The sequence below is a fragment of the Dendropsophus ebraccatus genome, chromosome 5 (genome assembly GCF_027789765.1).
Source record: "Dendropsophus ebraccatus isolate aDenEbr1 chromosome 5, aDenEbr1.pat, whole genome shotgun sequence".
NCBI lineage: Eukaryota > Metazoa > Chordata > Amphibia > Anura > Hylidae > Dendropsophus > Dendropsophus ebraccatus.
Genome location: NC_091458.1, coordinates 120,269,491 through 120,291,929, shown reverse-complemented (window position 1 = coordinate 120,291,929; position 22,439 = coordinate 120,269,491). Strand labels below are relative to the sequence as shown.

Sequence of the window (22,439 nt, the reverse complement as noted above, 5' to 3'; positions counted from 1 at the left end):
TGAAACCTGCAATATACTCTTCCCAAAGAGACAGGTGACTGAATTTTTTATCGATTTGAGTAGATCACAGCGTTATTTTTAAATAGAAACATGGGGAGAGACAAGTGCTTAGCACATTATAGTACTGCTGAAATGGGAAGAATGGTTGGAGTGCCACTAGGGAAAGGAAAAACAGAACAGGGAATAAAAGAAGGATCTAACCTTCAATAAAACAAAGAAAAAACAGCCATGAGAGATTGACACTACGGAATCCGCGCAGATAAATTCTGGCGGATTCCGTCGCTAGTATGTGCTCATGGCCTGTGCCTTTCTGCCGACACCGTTCTATGGGCGGGCCAATTTCGCTATTCGCCGAAAGAATCGACATGCATAGAATAGTGTCTGTGGCACAGTCGGAGAGACTCGCGACTATGAATGGGTACGAGCTACGGAATCCGCCGGAATTTATCTGCGCGGATTCCGTAGTGTGAACCCGGCCGTGGCCTGGAAGGAACACAACACAGGGGTTAGATGGGCAGTCAGGGGCCCTTCTTCTATGTGCTGCAGTGCCCCCATAAACATGATCTGATTACTGATTTATATTATTATGTCCATTTTATGTACTTTGGTGCTTTTTCCTAAATAGAAGATCGATGAAACTGCTAAAATAGCATAATTTAATGCAAATAATAGCCGTTGTTTTAAAATAATGACCCCTATTTGCCATTGAATGGCAGCCAGCAAAAATACTGTGTGTGAACATAGCCCAAAGCTGCTTTTTGCATGATTAATATCAGCAGGAGAATAATGTAGCAGATACAGTGCACACTGCAATTTGCATTTAAAAGAAATCAAACTTTGGTTTTCTTCTACAGGCTCTCTCTATTTATAACCATGAAATTAGAAGGGAGGTTTGCAGCATCTGATAAAACACATGCAAACTGACTTGAAGGAGTATGTGTCCAGTGTCCACCCATATCAGCCCAGCTAGAACTCAGAAATGTGACAGCACAATGCTTGCATTATCCAATTAACCTGTGTAATATGAAACAGAAACAACATCTATTGTAATAATCACTCGAGCAGAAGTCTGTAGCCTAGCAGACTGGATGAATGCAGTATTTCTTTTTTAAATTAACACAAAAAACACCAGTATCTGTATCCTACCTATAGACATAGACATAAACCCTAGTGCACCAGGAGTATACATATCCAATATATCTGTAAGAATTAAGAGTTACATATGGGAATATTCAAATGGCAAATTTACCTTTATTTACCTTTACAAAGAAAAAAAGAGATTACTTTTTTTTCCCCTAAATTACACAAAATCAGATAGAAATGAGCAAATGTACTGTATTACCGATGCAAATCGTTTATTAGCTCGGCAGTCGACCTATCAGTCAGCTGCCTTTGAACTCTGCCTTACTGTCTGCTACACTCCCTCTCTACGCCTCCTCTGCCCCCCCCCCCAAAATCAGTGAAAGTGGTATCTTTGTGTGGAGCAGGCAAAAGGCCATCCCCCCCCACCTTCTATGTCAACATGTCAGAAATCACAAGTAAGGTGGTTTGCAGGTCACAGGTAACATTGTTTGGGGGTGGTTGGCCTTAGTCTCACTTTGTATTCAAGCCTGTCCCTAGATGCAACAGCAGCTACTCTGGGAAAGCTAGAACGAGATTGCTGGAAGCTGTAGGTTTTAGTATCACACAAAAAAAAAAAGAATTTTAGATTAATAAAAAGGCAAAACACATGTTAGCCAAAAGTTAGCAATTTTATTCAAATTGGTTTGTATGTTATAAAATGGATTTATCTTTTAATTATGCATAGAAAATTTTACATAAAACCATTATATCCTATACATAAGGATTTAGTTTATTACATAAGGTATACTAAATATTTAAATGTAGTAAAGCTTTAACCAATTAGAAAAGCTGTAATTGCAGTAACACGAGGATAGGCTAAATCTATATCTGAACATGTTGCAGAACAACATCGCCGTCAACTTGCAGGGTGTCTATTTGTTGGAGATGTGGCACACGGTGATTATAGTTACACACATGGTTTCCGTTCACGTTCACTCTAAAATGATGGTGCTCACAAACTATCTCAATCTGTAAAAAAAAAAAATGGATATGTCAGGTATTTAGTTTAACATATCTTTAAATTCAGTACAGCCCATCTTACAGTATTAGGCCAGGTTCACACGTTGTAAGAGTGCGGCTGTATTTGCGGCTGTAATTGTGCGGCGGTATTTTTGGTGGTTCGTGTGTATGCTGGGAAGTATAGGATATGCGGCTGCACAGTGCACACTATGTATGAATCTACGGCCCTATCGTAAACGGACCCGTAAAAAATGAACAAGACCATTGTTTGCGGCTGAATATGCGGCCGTGGATTGACAGGCGGTCCGTACGGAGTACTTCAAAAATAGCCGGCAATGATGCCGAATGCCGATGCCTCTAATAGTTAATATATTAAATTAATCAAACACATTTTCTTTGTAATCAAGACACTTTCGTTGATCAATAATTTATTTCTAACGAATCCATCATTTTGCAATTAAATATACTGTTAAAAAAAATTGATATATAAATAAATGTATATTTATCTATATATTTATTTTTTGACAGTATATTGAATTGCACAATGATGGATTCGTTAGAAATAAATTATTGACCAACGAAACTGTATTTATTTCAACGAAAATGTGTTTTTTTAATTAAATATTAATTAGTACAGGAAGCTCTATAAGCCGTTAATTCATATGCCGGCAATAGAGCATTCTGTACTAATCATCACTTTACTTTAATGAAAACATCAAATGTTTCTTCTAATTATGTTATGACAATAGCATTATTAGAAGAAACATTTAGAATTATATGTGCGCTCAGCTGATTGGCTGTTCGGCTGAGCGCACATATAATAAGCCGGTCCGCAGTACAGTGACTTCATTGTGCTGCGGACCAGCGAAGAGGACGCATCGGGGTGAGTATAGAGCTCTCCCCACCCCCTCCCCGGCACTGCACCCCTCCCAGCAAGGAAGGGGGGTCACTTAACCCCTTCCTTGCTGGGATGGGTGCAGTCTGACATCAGTCTGGCCCCCAGGGGGTTAAGGGGGATGCAATACATCCTCCCTTAACCCCTTGGGGGCCAGACTGTAAGCAGCGATCTGTAAAGATGCTGCATACTGTAAGGAGCACAACACCGCTCACAATGATGGGTGTTGTGCTCCTGTTTGTGTGTTTTTGTGTGTTTCTCCCTTTTTGTTTTTCACATATCGGTATCCTGGGGATTACGTCGGATTCCGTGGACTACGTCGATGACCAGCGTTTTTTTAATGTTTTTTTTAATAAAATGGTCAATGAGGGGTGTGGGGGTGTTTTTATTTGAATAAAAAAATTTGTAAACTTGTGTCTTGTCTTTATTTCTTTACTTTATAGACTTAGTAGTGGAAGCCGTCTAATAGACGGAATCCATTACTAAGTCGGGGCCTAGTGTTAGCCGGTATAAAATGGCTAACACTAACCCCCCATTATTACCCCAGTACCCAATGCCACCAGGGGTACTGGGAAGAGCCGGGTGCCAGTGGTCCCGGAGCGTCAAAATTGGCGCTCCTGGACCGGGCGGCAGCAGGCTGGTAAGATTTAGGCTGGGGAGGGCCTAAACCAATGGCTCTTCCCACCCTGGTGTTACCAGGCTGCTGTCGCTTGGTTTTTAACCCGGCTGGTTATAAAAATAGGGGGGACCCTATGCGGGTTTTTTTTTAAATAAATAAATAATTAAAAAAAAACGCATGGGGTCCCCCCTATTTTTATAACCAGCCGGGTTAAAAACCAAACGACAGCAGCCTGGTAACACCAGGGTGGGAAGAGCCATTGGTTTAGGCCCTCCCCAGCCTAAATCTTACCAGCCTGCTGCTGCCCGGTCCAGGAGCGCCAATTTTGACGCTCCGGGACCACTGGCACCCGGCTCTTCCCAGTACCCCTGGTGGCATTGGGTACTGGGGTAATAATAGGGGGTTAGTGTTAGCCATTTTATACCGGCTAACACTAGGCCCCGACTTAGTAATGGATTCCGTCTATTAGACGGCTTCCACTACTAAGTCTATAAAGTAAAGAAATAAAGACAAGACACAAGTTTACAAATTTTTTTATTCAAATAAAAACACCCCCACACCCCTCATTGACCATTTTATTAAAAAAAACATTAAAAAAACGCTGGTCATTGACATAGTCATAGTCCACGGAATCCGACGTAATCCCCAGGATACCGATATCTGAAAAACAAAAAGGGACAAACACACAAAAAACACACAAACAGGAGCACAACACCCATCATTGTGAGCGGTGTTGTGCACCTTACAGTATGCAGCATCTTTACAGATCGCTGCTTACAGTCTGACCCCCAAGGGGTTAAGGGAGGATGTATTGCATCCCCCTTAACCCCCTGGGGGCCAGACTGATGTCAGACTGCACCCATCCCAGCAAGGAAGGGGTTAAGTGACCCCCCTTCCTTGCTGGGAGGGGTGCAGTGCTGGGGAGGGGGTGGGGAGAGCTCTATACTCACCCCGATGTTGTCTCTTCGCTGGTCCGCAGCACAATGAAGTCACTGTGCTGCGGACCGGCTTATTATATGTGCGCTCAGCCGATCAGCCAATCAGCTGAGCGCACATATAATTCTAAATGTTTCTTCTAATAATGCTATTGTCATAACATAATTAGAAGAAACATTTGATGTTTTCATTAAAGTTAAGTGATGATTAGTACAGAATGCTCTATTGCCGGCATATGAATTACCGGCTTATGGAGCTTCCTGTACTAATTAATATTTAATTAAGAAAACACATTTTCGTTTAAATAAATTCAGTTTCGTTGGTCAATAATTTAATTCTAACGAATCCATCATTGTGCAATTAAATATACTGTCAAAAAATAAATATATATATAAATATACATTTATTTATATATATATTTATTTTAACAGTATATTTAATTGCAAAATGATGGAATCGTTTACATTTAATTATTGAACAATGAAAGGGACTTTATTAGACAGAAAATGTGTTTTATTAATTCAATATATTAACCATGAGACACATCGGCTATAGTGCAGAGGATCGCAAACCCCGGTAATAGCGATTCATGTAAACTGTGTTCCCTGCTTTCCCAGATGAATCCAGAGGTGTTTCCATCACTTTCTTAACATTTTATTTGTTATTTTTAGTTGAACCAGATTTCCAAGTAAATGACCGTATGTTTTGAGCCGCATGTCTATTTTTTCCCACGGCCGGAGTTTCACCCGCACATTTACAGCCGCATAAAAAATACAGCCGCACAGTTACAGCGTGTGAACCCAGCCTTAGGCCATGTTCACACATGTAAAATAATGTCCGCCATTTTAATTTAAAATAACACCCGTTGTTTTTAGTCTTTAATGATTTCTACTGAAGTATATGGAAACAATGGCTGTTAGCTCACACAATGTATAAAATAACAGCCACTGTTTGCAGCGGTCATCAAATTAATGTTTGTGTCTTTATTTCTCGGCCGTTCATCATTAACCTCAACTAGAATAATGTACATTCGGCCATCATTGTAATGACGGCTACCAAAGTATGTTAAACAACGGCCGTTATTTGATACTCAAAATTGAGTATCATATAACGGCCGTTTAAAATCATGGTGTGATTGAAGCCTTATACAGCACGTTTACACATAGCCATGTTCTCAGATTACAGAAAGAGAGAGATTAGAGAAAATTATGAATTCCATAGTTTCATGTCAGTAATACTCTTGCAGAAGTGCACTTGGGTAAAATGTCTAAAAAGGTGGAAACTTGGATAAAGCTCTAAGGTTGTCTGGAAAACATGGATACAGCTAATGACTATATCCATGTTTTCCACATAGCCTTAGGGCTTTATCCAACTTCAGCAGCCACCGCTAATCAAATGCCGAACGATCGGGTTCGGATCGACTCGAGCATGCTCCAGGTTCGCTCATCTCTAGAAGTTATATTACAAAGTTATATAACTTTATTAAAGGGAACCTGTCACCATGAAAAGGTTACAAGCATCATGTTATAGAACAGAAGCAGGTGAGTAGATTAATATATATCTTTATAGGAAGAGATTTACATGCTTTACTCTTTTTTAAAGCTATAACGACAGTGCTCATTTAAGGTCCTCATCAATAACTGACGGCAGAAACGATCATTCAGCCATCAGTTATCTCTCCCATTCCCACAGTGTGTTTATGTAATTTGCGCTTTTCCAAGCTGCACTTGTGAACTACAGAAGAGACTTTGACTTGAAGTTATTTTTCCTTTTTTTTTTCAGATACTCATTAAATTAGGTGGACTATATTGATTTTATTTTAATAAAATGGTCAAAACAAAAAGGTGTGGGGTGTTTTTATTTTAATGATTACATGGCAGATTAAGGATGTATGAATTTACCCTTACAATAAACTGATTAATAAGGATGTATGAATTTACCCTTACAATAAACTGATTAATCACAAGAACTATGATCAAACATGTTAACAAATTCTCTCAACAAATGAATGGGTTTCTATACAGTACTAAGAGAGTGGTACTCCCAGAGCCTCAGAAAAAAAATACAATATTGGGCACCACTACGTATGATGGCATCAGCCTTATGGATAATATGGCCCTTTAGATAGTTTTTCACAAGTAACTACAACTTACCACAAAGTTCTGCCCAGGTGCAAAACACATTCCACAATTCAACTGCCGCTCCTCGCTTCCCCAGCTGTCATTTAGACAACTGTTTCGGACTATTGTTTGTTCATCAAACCTTGGATTGAAATGGAAGGCAATTCCCCCACCAAACCTCAGGTTGACGTGGAATCTGTGGATAGGTTTTCAAAAAGTATGTGAATACAATTACCGCCATACAGAATATTGCTGCCTGCAGGAACCACAATGAAAAGTCAGGAGTTTACTAAAGGGCTAAGGATTATTTAGTTCTATAGAAGTTATGTATACATACACATAAATATAGATATATATAGAGCGAATCTATGTTTCGTTCCTATCTGTATTCCGCTCATCAGGCTGCGGGCTTTGAAGTCTGCCCTGCTCAGTGCCGCTCCTCCCCGGGTGCTGGGAAAAGAGGAGCGGCACGGAGCAGAGCAAAACTATAAAGCCTGCAGCCTGATGAGCGGAATACAGATAGGAAAGAAATGCTTTGCTTTATTTCCACTGTAGATTCGCTCATCTCTAATATATCAGTACACAACTTCACACATTTGTGGCTTTTTGGATTGAAAAAAAGTGTCTCAGGGAACTGCACTTCTTGTTCTCCTGCCAGCATAGCCAATCCCTGGTCACAGTTATATGGCAGTGCACTCTCTGATACTATATACTAGACTATAATGAGGCTAAAGTGTCGGCATTAGTAAGCAGCCGGGCAGTGGATCACACAGCCACTGCGCTCTCTCCCCAGCTATATCTCCTGATTAGAGATGAGCGAACCTGAACTCTCGGCGTCTGATTCCCGCTGTCTGCCCACTCCGTGAAGAGGGTGGATACAGCCGGAGGACCGCCTGGAAAACTTAGACACAGCCTATGGCTATGGCTGTATCCCAGTTTTCCAGGCGGTCCTCCGGCTGTATCCACCTTCTTCACGGAGACTGCAGACAGCGGGAATCAGACGCCGAGAGTTGAGGTTCAAACGAACCTGAACCTCGGCAGGTTCGCTCATCTCTACTCCTGATCGCAGAGGGTCTCACTGCTGATGACATGACAAAAATTATTTTAATGACAATGACTCTTAAAAGCAATGCTTATATTGAAAAAATATATATTTTTATGGGCTGTTTAACAAAGTAAACCAATCTACTAATGAATTTGTATGTTCCCACATGTTTGCGTGGGTTTCCTCTAGGTTCTCCAGTTTCTTTCCAGACTCCAACAACACATTGAAAGGATTTATATTAAATCTGCATCAATATGTGGATTAACGTGGAAATTTATTTATGGGTTCTACTGTAACAGATGTGAGTGACATCACTTTAGAATCCTACCAGTTCTATATGAGTAACACAAAATGAATACCTTTTTGGGTGGTGTGCAGCAACAGCTCCCCTGATGACAATCACCTTAGATGGAAACAGGCCTCCATAGATGTTAGTCTGGTATGGGATTGCCTGCACAGAAAGTAAAGTAGGTAGTAAGCTTAGGATGTCCTTCAAAGTCTCCGTATTTAATTCTAACAGAAATTTATTATAAAATGGTACTGAGAAAAGCTCAAACATTGGGAGATGGAGATAACTAGGGATGAGCGAATTTACAGTAATAACAAGGTGTTTATTTTAGAAGTCTCAAAAAACATGGATATACTGCTTCTAATGGATCACAGAGTTCATAATGAGTCTTCTTGTACATACTGCACCTAACTGGGATGTGGACTTGTGTCCATTGTCAATCAAAGTGGTGAGTTGGCCTCAATGTTTTTTCAGCCATGCTGCTGTATCAGTACAGTGAAGATTTAAATAGTTTCAGAGCTCTTGGCAACATAATTATGCGTGATGCCAAGAGTTCCAATAATCTGCTCTGCAGCACACCATCCGTATAATATATATGAAGTGTGTACAGAACATGGGAAAAAGCCCTTAAATTAACATATATTTGAAAGTACTAGTGGTGATAGATAAAGGTGATAAAACCCTACGGAGTTTAAAAAAAAAAAAAGAGATTTGCAAAGCAGGCCAAGAGATCTAGACCAAGTAGAAAGTTCCTTGTTCCGTAATACTGCAGGCAAAATAAACAGTAGGTGGTAGACTCTAGTCACAGTAAATAAAACAAATATTCATATAAAGTTTTCAGATTTACTAAAACTGATCAGGCTAGGAATGGCTACAGCGCTAGGCTATGTTCACACAACGTAGGTTCAGTGGGAATCACAGCTGTTGTTACAACGACCATGATTTCCATGGAACTTACGTAATGCTTCCTTCTGAGGGAATCCCGGCCAGAATGTATACACATAGATTTCATTGAATAGCGGCCGCAGAAAACCCTGTCAGAGCACACACAGTGGAGCGAGCGGCGCCGCTCAATCCATTGTGTGCAATGGGGAGTTCTGATGCGGATGCGCATGGATGCACCCGCATCAGAACTTAGCGGCCCTAAAGATCATCCGGCCTTTACTGCAGTACTGGCCGGGATGATCTTTTCAGAGACCGGCCGTTCTGTGACCCGGATGCAGAACACCCTGTCAGTGCACACACTGCCATTCTCATGCGTAGTCTGAACATAGCCCTACATTGTATACTTACATAATTTGCTGTTGGGAACTGGCCAGGGTTAAATGGAGGTTGCTGTAAAGAAAACACATTTGTAAAGTTTTTTTGCAGGAGCCAACGAGACTTAGGGTACAATCGCGTATTTTTGAAGCGTGAAGCTTGTTGTTAGCAAAGCATCAGTTGTTAACAACCTGTGCGAAAAACGCATGTAGCTTCACGCTTCAAAAATACGCAATTGCGTATTTTAACAACTGATGCTTTGCTAACAACAAGCTTCACGCTTCAAAAATACGCAATTGCGTATTTTAACGCAGAACAATCATATAAAGCCAACCTGCGTTTTGCCTGCTTATTTTTAAGACTGATTCACGCAGAAAATACGTCAAGTGGGTTTGTACCCTAAAGGCAGATTTTTTATGATTTACTCCAGTTCCTAAATGGGACCCTTGCTAGGCCAACTCTGTAAAGTCTCATTAAGCTTATTCTGAGGTAAAACAATTATCATTCAAGGACTACTTTCCATAAACTTTTGCCAAGTGCATTAGTGAGGCCCAGGCTTTAGCAGCCATTTATCTTACCTACTTACGAGAATTTTAATCCCATTCACTCGCAAGGTGCTCTCCTTCAATAACATTAACCACGAGACTGAATCCATGAGATTTCTTTCATGATCTCTCTACTAAAGAGCCTAAGAGACTATACCCTATGAATTTAGTCAGAGCCCTAAACACTGATGTGGAGTGCACCAAAGAGATAAGAAAGTCAGAACATTTTTTTCTAACAAAGTTCTTAACGTATCTAAGCTGCTTTATTCACCTGGTTAAGGGTGTCAATTTCTATCTGCTCTACGCAAACTGGGTTACAAGCACCACAACCAAGAATAGGTAATTCATTCACAGGAGTGTCTATTTCTTAGATGGAAAAATAAGGTATCCCTTCTGACCAGACTTGTGGTACTGCTCTTTGGTTTTTGTCTCCCATATTTGTGAAGTACTACAGGATGGATATCGGAGAATCCAGATAACCAGCTTTCAGTAGAGTGCTAACTCCCCATTAGTGCTGCTTTGGACACTAAGGGAAGTGTAATATTGACTCAACATAATTTCTCTTAACTTTAGTCCAAAGGAGAGAGACAGCCCATATATATTTCCCACCAAAAAATTGTTATAAAGTACACCTGATCTTCCGCATTGATGCTGCTGCTTTGGACTAAAGGAAAATTTTGTGACTCAAAATTACAGATGCATTTAACCTGCCGTTATGTCCCTATAGCGCACAGGGTGCTGAGGATGAAGATAGTTTTCCTTACCTTAATCCTCAGTGCCATTTTTGTAAAATTTGTAGTTTATTCCCTATGCAAATGAGGTGGTTTGGTGCACAAGGCCAGTTAGTTTTAGAGTTAACAAATGGTTGTCTACTAAGAGCTTACATTGCATCCAGCACCTTGCGGAAACTGAGGGGAGTATCCTGGCTGTCCTGGAAATCCTGGCTGAGGTGGATATGCTGGCTAAAAGGAAAGAAAAGTTACATTTCCCAAGCCATTGTTAAGTCACTGAGCAAAATAAAAACAGGCAAAAAATGTGTAAAACTAAACTAAAGACAGCATTTTGTTGGCAACTACAACTAAATGTTTGGATGTGTTCTTTTCCTAGTATAAGAATAGTGCTTTTTCTTCCCATTATGAGGCATTAAACCCTGGGGGTAGCCCACTCGGATGCTGGGTGTTGTGTTTAGCTAATGAGTGCTTACAGTTAAGTGTCAGCCATTGGTTTCTAGTCCTGCCAATCACTGTTGTGGCCACAAGCAGCATTATTCCTGAAGAAGAGACTGCTTTCTTCCCCTGTGCACTGACACTTAAGCAATACCAATCGAGTGCTTGCAGAGTGGACAGGAAGAGGAAACTATGATGAAATGTACAGCGATAATGGGTGTTTTGTTTACACTATTGAGGGGGAATGCTTACACGAAGGATACTACCTACTGGAGGGAACTGCCTACATGGAGGTACAACATACCTAATTGGACTGCTCCTATATATATATAAAATATAGGAGACCTAATGAGCATAGAGGGGCCTAACCACTATATGGGGACATAGAGGAGACCTAAATACTATATGGTGGCACAGAGGGGCCTAACACAATATGTGCTGGTTTAAGGAAACTAAAATGTTTCTCTGGAAGATTTTGCAGAAAATAGCCATGGCCTGGGCCAGAAGGAAAAGGAAAAAAAAGGGACCAACTCCAACCAGAGAAGACACCCCCTTTAGTCACCTGATATGTTAAGAGTCATCAGTTGTACAGTGTGCAGAGCCAGGGCTAAACTGATACATACCAATATAGGGTCACTGTTTAGTGAGGTATAGTATAGGATTTAGGTTACTAACATGGTGGCAATGGCAGTGGTTATGGTGTGATTTGTCCCTTACATACTGGACTTGGTATACTGAATTGGCAAGTCCCTAACCCATTGTAATCTACAGTAGCAGCGTACTTGATGAAATTTTAACCAAACTCATCAACGTACTGCAACTGACACCCACACAGGTAACCTATTCAACGCCAACTGGATTGAAAGCTTAAAAGGACTGGGTTGTAACCTGCTTAAAGTGTTTCAAGATTCTTAGTAAAAGGTCCTTTGCACCACCTTCCTCCTAGTCTGTGTCAGGTTTACATCACACAAACATCATTCTGGGGCAATTCCACCATCTACCACTGGCCAGACCCAGTATTGGGTCTACCCTAGGGGACAAGTCCATGCCATCAACACCTCAGTGCAGACCCTCTAGCATTTGTACTGGCTCTCAAAGGGGAAGTGTAGGAGAGCCACTGCCCTGTGAATGCCCTCACTGCCATGAAGTGACATTGACATCTTTGGCTGCGAAGCACTCATCCCAGCCAGCCTGTAGTTAAAACCATAACCCCTCCCCTGGGCCGCCACACCAGGAATTAAAAACACTGAAACATGGACACCTGTCAAATAGGAGTTTGTATAACCATACAGAAAGTATACTGAAATATTTTGGGGTGCACTGGCAATAACCATTTTGTTAATTGTGAACCTTACATTTTGCATTTGATCACTTGGGAAATGGTGATGGTGGTGTCCACCCTAAAAAAGAAACAAATTGTTATTTACTGAGAAATAATGTTTTATGGTGACATTCTTATTTACAATCTCACTTACCCCTTGACCTTGTATTTCAACACTTGTTAGACTAATACATCCATTTATACTTATAGTGTTGACTCGTTGCAGAGGAATTCTGTGATGGTACTCCAAAAAGTGATTCCTATTCACAGAAACCTGCAAGAGAAGACCATTTTAGATAGAGGAAGAGGCATAAGTGCAGGACATAAAATGGTCAAGGCTGTATCTGTAAGCCTAGGTAGGAAACCAGTGGCTGCAGTATGTTCACGTGTTATCTTTTCAAGCAGATCTGTCAGCAGGTTTAGGCTACAGCATAAGGTAGTGACAGACAGTGTGATTACAGCGGTCTCATTTTCTTAAAAACACAGTTTAACAGGTGCATGGTGATCTAAGCACTGTGCGGTGGAGCAATCCCTGAATTCATCAATTCATACGTGGCGGCCCACCCATCTGCCTCCACCCCCACACACACTACTGATAACCAGCTTTCTTGCCATTACTGTGCATAGCATAAAAGATGTGAAACAACTGTGGGTGGATGGGCTAGTCCACAGTAGGGATGCACGATGCACCGAAAAATCTATTCTACTATCGATTTTCGGGGCATATTTTCGGTTCGATACCAGGATTTCCTGGTATTCGAAACTTTATGATAAGCCGCGCAGCAGTGCGGCTTATCATAAAGTACACAGCAGAAGACATGGCAGGCAGTGAGCTGAGTGCCTGCCATGTGCTCTGCGTGGCCCCCCTGGTGTCACCTCCTCTGTCCACCCGCCCTCACTCTTTCCGCTCCCGGCGGCGCTAACTTCCAATAGCCGGCACACAGCGATCATATGTGCCGGCTATTTAACTGTATAGATGCCGCTGTCACACTGACAGCAACATTATCCCCCTCTCCTTACCTGCTCCCTATGTAGCAGGGGTCGGCTACTGTGTGTAGCAGACCCCCGCTACTAATGACTGCGGCCGGCAGTCATTTACCCTTTAGTGAAAGGGTCAGAGCAGGGTCGGCGGCTGCAGAGGGACAGCGGCCGGCGCTTCATGAAGAGAAGGCTGAGGGCGGGGAGGAGATGCAGCCACTACATCACTACACTGTAAGGTGGGGGCCACAGGACTATGAGGGGGCGGCAGGCCGGGGCCGGCAAGACACTCCCGGGGCGGACATCAGCTATGTGAGAGAGGTGAAGAGGGGGTTGGCCTGGCTCTCACTGGGATGGGGGAGGGGGGTCTGCAGCCTGCAGTTTACCTTGCTGCCCAAATCCAGGTCACCCTGCTGGGTCAGTGGTCACCATGCCCTGACAGCAGGAATACAGCTCCCATCATCCCCGATAGCTGGTGTGTGTCTGTGTGTGTGTGTTACATGACTACAGCTCCCATCATCCCCGATAGCTGGTGTGTGTCTGTGTGTGTGTTACATGACTACAGCTCCCATCATCCCCCTGATAGCTGGTGTGTGTGTTACATGACTACAGCTCCCATCATCCCCCCTGATAGCTGGTGTGTGTGTGTTACATGACTACAGCTCCCATCATCCCCCCTGATAGCTGGTGTGTGTGTGTGTGCGTGTGTGTGTTACATGACTACAGCTCCCATCATCCCCCCTGATAGCTGGTGTGTGTGTGTGTGTTACATGACTACAGCTCCCATCATCCCCCCTGATAGCTGGTGTGTGTGTGTTACATGACTACAGCTCCCATCATCCCCCCTGATAGCTGGTGTGTGTGTGTTACATGACTACAGCTCCCATCATCCCCCTGATAGCTGGTGTGGGTGTTACATGACTACAGCTCCCATCATCTCCCTGATAGCTGGTGTGTGTGTTAAATGACTACAGCTCCCATCATCCCCCTGATAACTGGTGTGTTACATGACTACGGCTCCCATTATCCCCCTGATAGCTGGTGTGTGTGTTACATGGCTACAGCTCCCATCATCCCCCTGATAACTGTTGTGTTACATGACTACAGCTCCCATCATCCCCCTGATAGCTGGTATGTGTTACATGACTACAGCTCCCATCATCCCCCTGATAACTGGTGTGTTACATGACTACAGCTCCCATCATCCCCCTGATAGCTGGTATGTGTTACATGACTACAGCTCCCATCATCCCCCTGATAACTGGTGTGTTACATGACCACAGCTCCCATCATCCCCCTGATAACTGGTGTGTTACATGACTACAGCTCCCATCATCCCCCTGATAACTGGTGTGTTACATGACTACAGCTCCCATCATCCCCCTGATAGCTGGTATGTGTTACATGACTACAGCTCCCATCATCCCCCTGATAACTGGTGTGTTACATGACTACAGCTCCCATCATCCCCCTGATAACTGGTGTGTTACATGACTACAGCTCCCATCATCACCCTGACAGCTGGTGTGTGTGTTACATGACTACAGCCCCCATCATCTCCCTGATAGATGAAGTGTTAGGCCTCTTTCATACTATCTGTGCCTTGACCCGGCACGGATTCCCCCCCTGCCACCCAGCCGCAGAGATGACAGGAGAGCATGATGTGCTCTCCTGTCATCTCATCTACTACTCACCTACTCCCTGCACTGACCGGCTACACGCGCTCCCTGGAAGTGGCCGGGACTAAGCTGCCAGGAGAAGGTATCATAGTCCAGGCCACTTCTGGTGAAGATGAAGCTGGTCAGCACAGGGAGTAGGTGAGTAGTAGATGAGATGACAGGAGAGCACATCATGCTCTCTTGTCATCTCTGCGGCTGGGTGGCGGTGGGGGGGATCCGTGCCGCGATCCGCACTACGACATGTCCTATTTTTTCGCGGCGCGGGTCGCGGCACGGATCGTGTGAATGGCCACATTCACTTTACTGGGCCGTAAAATTGTCCGTGGTTGCTGATCCGCGACCACGGACAATTTTATGGGACGTGTGAAAGAGCCCTTAATGTAATGTCCCTTAATGTAAATAATGTCAACTTTATTTATAAAGTTAAAAAATTAAAGGAACATAAATTGGTTCCATCTGACCTGACAGTTGGGGTGGGGGGCATTTCTAATATTGAGTTTTTTTTGTTTTTTTTTTTAAATATCATTTATTAAGTATCGAATTGGTATCGAGCATTGAAAAAAAAATGTTGGTATTGGTATCGAACTCAAAATTCTGGTATCGTGACATCACTAGTCCACAGCTTATGAACCTACCTTGTATTCGTGGTTTGTTACCAGGATCCGGATTTCAAAAGGTTGTCCTCTATGAAACGGCAATTCGTGCTTGCGTTCTTCCTTCCCCCAATTTTTATGTTCCATTGTGTTGCAAACAATATATGATCCATCAAAACGTGGGTTAAAATGGAAGGCAATATCATCGTTTCCACCTTGTCCACACTGGAAATTCACAGCAAACCTAAGAGAAAAAAATATATAGTTGTCCATCAAGTTACAATGTTAACTGGTTCCAGGACCACCATTGTATGTTTAATATTGTGGAAAGACCATCTCTTTTAGTTTGAAGCTTCCAAAAACTGATGCTAAATATTGGCCATGCTAAAAAGCAAAAAAACAAACTTGACATGCACAGGCTAAGAAAAATGACCACATTGTACTGAATAATTGGGCCTGTTATAACTACAGCCATACATAATACACCTGCAAAGCAACACTGCTGCTTGTATATCACAGGGGCACCAGCATTTCCATGTCAGCAACAAGAAGCCATGGCCACAGCAATCCGACAAGAACAAGGGCAATTTTTTTTCCCTTTTATCCTTGCATGTCTGTCTGCTAGAATTTTTCATAAAATATATTAAAACAATTACAGACCTTTCGCCTGACTGCAGGACCATGCCACTGACAACAACCTGGAGGCCGTCGTAGGCGCCATTGTAAAGCTGGGTGACGAATGGGACAGGCTGGAAAGGAAAGAGCACAATTATAAAGGATATCCAGTTACTATTACATACATTCAGCTTTTAGGAAGCAAAGTGTCTAATAAACTGTTGCCCTAAGTTCTAAGTATGTACAGGTATGGTAAATTATTTTGGTTACATTTCTGTAAAAAAGTATAGAGATCAACTTTATTTTTCTAAAGAAATGTAGTAATATTCAGTACTTGCCAAACACTGGTCAGTACAAGTAACAAAGCTGCCCAAGAGAAAAGCTGTTACATTAGGACCAAGATGAATGTAACAGTAATACACGCTTTGGCTATGTTCACAATACGTGAGAGACGGGCTGTTCCGTGTGCAGTACCTGCCGGATAATCTTTCCGCCCGCAGTGTTCTGATGCGGGCGCATCAGCGCGCGCCCACATCAGAACTCCCCATAGCACACAATGAAGCGAGTGGCTCCATTGTGTGAACTTGTTCATTGTGTGAACTGACAGGTCTTTCTACGGCCGCAATTTACTAAATTGCAGCCGCAGAAAACTGACATGTCAGTTATTTGCGGCGCCGTATGGGATCCCGGCCAGAGCGTATGAGGCAGTGTTCCACACCATACAAAGTACAGCAGTTGTTGCCGATGGCAACAACAGCCGTACTTTTACGCAGTGTGAACATAGCCAAACACTGTATAAATTGTGTGCACAGTGTATACGCCAGTGCAAGCATGTTGTGAACAGAAACCTGTCAGAGTTATCCTTTACACATTTATCATCAGTGCAATATTTTCCCGTGCTGTGCAAAAATTCACAGACCATCTTCAAAATGTATCATTACATCCACAGGCCTTGATGAATCTTTCACATTTCTTCGTGCAATTTTTTTGGCTAAAAAAAACTACGCAAGGGTAGGGGGGGGAATAGTGCTGTGCATTTTTTTTAAAATAAAAAATAAAAAATTGCACATGTTAAAAAGTAGCTAACATGAAACCAAGCCCCCACCGAGTGAACAAAAATATTTTTAAAAAGGCGCAGACGTCGCAAACTGTTCAAAAACAGAACAAATGCCTTGATAAATGTTGCTTAAATATTTTATGCCTTGTGCAAAAACCATACTCTAGCATAGTACCAGACTTTACTGTGATGATGTTGATTGGTTCCAGATAAATTTGGGTCACATGATATTGAAAATAAGGGTCTATGCCTTATATACTTATTATTCTGTCCCCCTATTTTTTATTATTATTTCTACACATTTATTATTTCTACACTATTATTATTTCTACACTATTATTTATTATTTCTACACTACTATTTCTACACAATTATTTATTATTTCTACACATTTATTATTTCTACACAATTATTTATTATTTCTACACTATTATTATTATTATTATTTCTAGACACAGAAAGGCATTGTATACTGTAATAGCAGGGAGACTCAGGAACTCCATAGAAGAGTTCAAAACGTTCCTAGACATATTCTGGAATGCAATAATATTATTTTTTATATAAATAATATAATTTATTCTGATTGTCTGATTTGGAGTTAGGAAGAGTTTTTTTGTAACATAAAATGAGAAAAATTGGCTTCTACCTCAAAGGTTTTTTTTTTGCCTTCCTCTGGATCAACACTATAGAGTAATAGGCTAACCTGGATGGATGCATGTCTTTTTTCAGCCTTACAAACTATGGGGGACATGTATCATTTGGCGTATCTTTGATTTTCGGCGGAAAGTGCCGATTTTATTCGCAAAACGGCCATTTTGCGAATAAAATAGTCGCAAAACGGCGCTTTCCACCGGGTACGCCAGGGGGGTGGGGAGGGGACGGAACGGGGGCGGTTCATTATCTTTTTCTGTTAAAGTTACGCCGAAAACCTACTCCAGTCCTCAGCTGGCGTAGGTTTCCGGCTGTGCGCACCGGCGAGCACGGGATTTATGTAGAGGCGGAGGCCGGAGCTGCGGGGGCATTTTTAAGTCCGGCGCAAAAAACGCCAGACTTAATAAATCTCCCCCTAAGTTACTATATGTGTCATGTTCTGCCTATACAGTAGTAGTATATATTGGAAGTATACGTCATGCCCCCCTCCCAGTACAACTTATGACTTAAAGAGGACCTGTCACCCCCTGTGCCGGGGTGACAGGCTCCCGACCCCCCGTTAGAGTCCCCTATACTTACGTCATTGCGCCGGGTCCCGCTTCCTGAGCCGGTCGGGTGACTGAGATTTCAGCGCCCGAAGCCCGGCGCGTGCGCTCACAGAAGAGTCTGATGCTCATAGAGAATGAATGGTGAGTCCGATGCTCCGTCATTCTCTATGGGCATCGGACTCTTCTGTGAGCGCGCTCCGGGCTTCGGGCGCTGAAATCTCAGTCACCCGACCGGCTCAGGAAGCGGGACACGGCGCAATGAAGTAAGTATAGGGGGCTCGGGAGCCTGTCACCACAGCACGGGGGGATACAGGTTTCCTTTAAAGGGGTCGGCCACCTTTAACTGGATTTTAGAAAGAACACTGTATTAGTGATATACAGTGCCTCTTCTGCACAGAAATGCTCCATTATGCAGCTCCATCCCCCCTGCTCCCCTTATCTGTGACATTGTACAGAGCTCCAGTCCATAGATGGTGGCTGATGAAGGGGCATGTAACTTACATGTCACTCGGCCTCCTCCATTGCAGTACACTGAGCTCAGGATACAGGCACAGGTGCATAGAAGAAGGCAGGGTGACATAGTATAGTCACATGTCCCTCCATCAGCCGCCATCTATGGATGAGAGCTTTATTCCACGGCACACAGGGCTGCGTAACTGAGTGTTCTAATGCTGCGTTTACACGGAATGATAATTGGCCCAATCGTTCGATTAACAATGTCGGAGTAACAATTTTTTTTTCATAGCGATCAGCGTTTAGACGGTACGATATATCATACGGAAATTCGTTTTGCGATCGTTTAAGCCTATCTCAAACATTTGTTAAATCGGTGAACGACTGTTTACACGGAACGATCTGCAAATTTTTTGCGACTGATGAACAACGATTTTAGAACATGTTGTAAGATCAAAATGAACGATTTGTCGTTGGTCGTTTGATCGTTCGCAGCGTTTACACGTACGATAATCGTTCGAATTCGCACGATAATTGTTCCGTGTAAATGCAGCATTATACAGGACAGCGCCGTATACCAGTGAGTAACTAATACAGTGTCTTTCTAAAATCAGCCTAATGGTTTCCAAGACTTTGATACTGATGGCCTTTCAAGGGTATGGAACCCAGCTGTAATATCAGGAACATCTCTGTAATCCTTGAAGGGGAGGTGGTAGTTGTCAGAGCTTAAAGCGACTCTGTACCCAAAATCTGACCCCCCCAAACCGCTTGTACCTTCGGATAGCTGCTTTTAATCCAAGATCTGTCCTGGGGTCCATTCGGCAGGTGATGCAGTTATTGTCCTAAAAAACAACTTTTAAACTTGCAGACCCGTTCCTAACTGTTGGGGCTTAGAGTATCTGTAACCTAGTGATGTGTAACCTCAGGATAGGCCACCAGTATCAGACTGATGCGGTCCGTCTGCCATCACTCCCACTGATCACCTGATTGAAGGGGGAGTCATATTCTCAACCATCCAATAAGTAGGCCCTCTACCTTGAATCTCCTAATGTCCCCGTCATTAGAAAAAACTGTTTGTGTTGCAGAACCATGTCAAACGTTTTAAATGGTCGGGTCTGGGTGCTCAAACCAACACTGATCTCTAAGATGACCAGAGAGAAGTGCAGGGCTGAGTGCTTCTCTCTCTGGCTTCCTGAGATTTCCAGCTCACTGCAGGAGACAAGTTCCATTATAAGTCTATGGAGTCTGTCCCACTCCACAAGATGAAAATGGCGGAGAATCTGCGGAGAAGCACTTAGCTGTGCACTTCCCTTGGCTTGTTCTATATATATATATATACACACACACACACACACACACACACACACACGTTTGCACTTGTGCTGAGAACAGGAAAACAGGAAAGGACCCTGTAACACTCACTGAGCTGCAAGAGGAAGGAGTGCACAGCTCACGTGACCCTAACCAGATGCGCCCCCCGTCCCCAGCACCGCATACAGCACTGTATACAGTATATACACCGCTATGTCCTGTACACACATCAGGCGGCTCCAGCTAGATACATATATAACGGGCTGTAATGGACATAACCCCGTCCTAGGTCCCCGCAGCAGCCGCTCCCCTCCCTATCTCCCTATCAGTATCATGTCTGGCTATACTTACCGGATTGTAGAAGGGTCCGTAAGACATAGCGGCCCGTACAGCGGACGTATACAGAGATGCTGCAAGCAAGAAGATGAGGAGAACGCTACTTATTAACGGGCTCCGACAGAACACCGCCCACAGCTCCGCCTAGTGGGCAGAGCAGGAAGTTGCCTTCACTTGTCATGAGACCCGTATTCCAGTCACTGGGCTGTGACCTCCTGCTGGCTCTACTGGGAGTCACGTTGTGTTTGGGGTCAATGAATCAGATTCCTCTGTATGTTAGCTGGCAGGGCGAGGGCCTGGTGTTCAAATGTTAGACAGGGCAACAGAATGGCCAAGAAGTCTTCAAATGGCAGACAAGAACACAGGAGAAAAGGATTGGGCCCCATCTCCTAATCAATCCAGGTGTTGTATTATCCTGTTACCACAGGGAATGTGTCACCCTGTGCAGAATTTGCTGTTGGGGTCAGGGCAGTAGCCAGGCTCTTACCCAGGGTTGGCAGGTTGCTGGCGCCCCCTTTTGATTGATGGGGTGATGCGCCCTGTTCCGTTGCACAAGTCACCGGCCCCTAAGGCTGGCCCTGACCACCGGTGTATAGCATCTACCAATGCAGTTGTACATTTGTAATGCATTGGCCATTCTAAAGAGCTCACTGAATTCCGGGGTTGTATTGCAATAGGATGCCATCACTGCCACAAGTTGCTTCACTTTTTTCCTCTTGAACTGTGAGTGGTAATACTGAAAAGTAGAGCTGTTAAGGAACCACAGCAGCTGGTACATGACATAGGTTTCCATGGCCGAGCAGCTGCATGCAAGCCTTACATAACCAAGCACAGTGCCAAACGTCAGGTGAGGTGGTGTAAATCATGCTGCCACTGGACTCCGAGCGATGGAAACTTCTATATCTGGCAGTCTGATGGATAAGGCTTGGTTTGGTAAATGCCAGAAAAATGTTACCTGCCTGACCATGTTGTGCTAGCTGTTTGGTACTCAGACATTTTGGACACTTATAAGCTTTCATCCTTTAGCAATGACCCTCTATTGTTCCAGCATGTGTACTTACTGCTTATTCTGACATAGGCACCAAGACTAAATTAGAGGTTGTTTCCATAACAGAAACACACTGGGAGATTTATTATCATTGCACCCTTGGCATTCGTTAGGGAGAAGGTGCAGATTCTTACCTTTTCCCCGGCATAAGCCAGCCGTATCCCCTGCTCACCAGAGGGCCGGCTGTACTATAAGGTGTCTGGCCACGGAAAGGGAGTGGGGCTTTGTTTAAGACTGGCGTACGACGAGTATACCAATCTTGACAAATGTTCCCCACAGTGTTTCCCAGGTACATTACAGTTATGGATTTCACTGCATTTTGCAGAATTTCCATAGCAAAATGCACCAAAATCCACAGCTAAAACTGCAGATTTGTTGTGGATTTTGACATCCCCAATAAATGTTCAATAAATCTGCAGCATTTCTGCGTAACAGCTGTGAATGGAATATCTGCTCTATTGTGGAAAAATCTCAGCACATTACCCTGTGTGGCTATAACCTTAGGGTACGTTCACATGTAACAAACTCGCAGCGGATTTTACGCTGCGCATATCACATCAAATCCACAACAATACTCGATACTGGAGTCTAGAGCCCTGCATTCTCGCAGCAGATTTTAATTATTCTGCTGTGAGAGTGTAGTGGCAACTTTCTTTAGCTACTTCTATGCCAGGCTGGTAAAAATAATAAAGACACTATGCTTACCTGCTCCTGTTCCTACAGTGCACTCCTGTCTGCTTCTCCGGGTCCTGACTCGCTGACAGCCTGCTCGGCCAATCACTGCGCTGTACCACCACTGTCGGTGATTGGCTGACCGGACTGTCAGTGAGCCAGGACCCAAAGAAGCAGGCAGAAGTGCGCCGGAGGAATAGGAGAGGGTAAGCATTATATG

At 43.3% G+C, this 22,439-nt stretch overlaps 1 protein-coding gene across 1 annotated transcript; it reads right to left on the bottom strand.

The window, feature by feature from the left end:
- Positions 1-1,779: 1,779 nt before the first annotated feature.
- On the bottom strand, positions 1,780-20,638 carry LOC138793774 (galectin-9-like). The gene is made up of 10 exons (XM_069972464.1): positions 20,515-20,638; positions 16,189-16,277; positions 15,571-15,772; positions 12,433-12,552; positions 12,313-12,357; positions 10,676-10,753; positions 9,280-9,321; positions 8,057-8,148; positions 6,686-6,848; positions 1,780-2,091 (listed from the first exon to the last, which is right to left on the bottom strand). The coding sequence occupies exons 1-10, from the start codon at positions 20,539-20,541 to the stop codon at positions 1,945-1,947; spliced, it is 1,005 nt and encodes a 334-aa protein (XP_069828565.1). The 5' UTR covers positions 20,542-20,638; the 3' UTR covers positions 1,780-1,944.
- Positions 20,639-22,439: the final 1,801 nt, after the last annotated feature.

Coding starts and splice junctions, on each gene's coding strand:
- LOC138793774 (XM_069972464.1), bottom strand. CDS start 20,541: ATGTCTTACGGACCCTTCTACAATCCG. Junction 15,773..16,188: donor GTCCTGCAGTCAGGCGAAAG/GTCTGTAATTGT, acceptor TTTTTCTCTTAG/GTTTGCTGTGAATTTCCAGT. Junction 6,849..8,056: donor GCTGCACACCACCCAAAAAG/GTATTCATTTTG, acceptor ACCTATCCACAG/ATTCCACGTCAACCTGAGGT.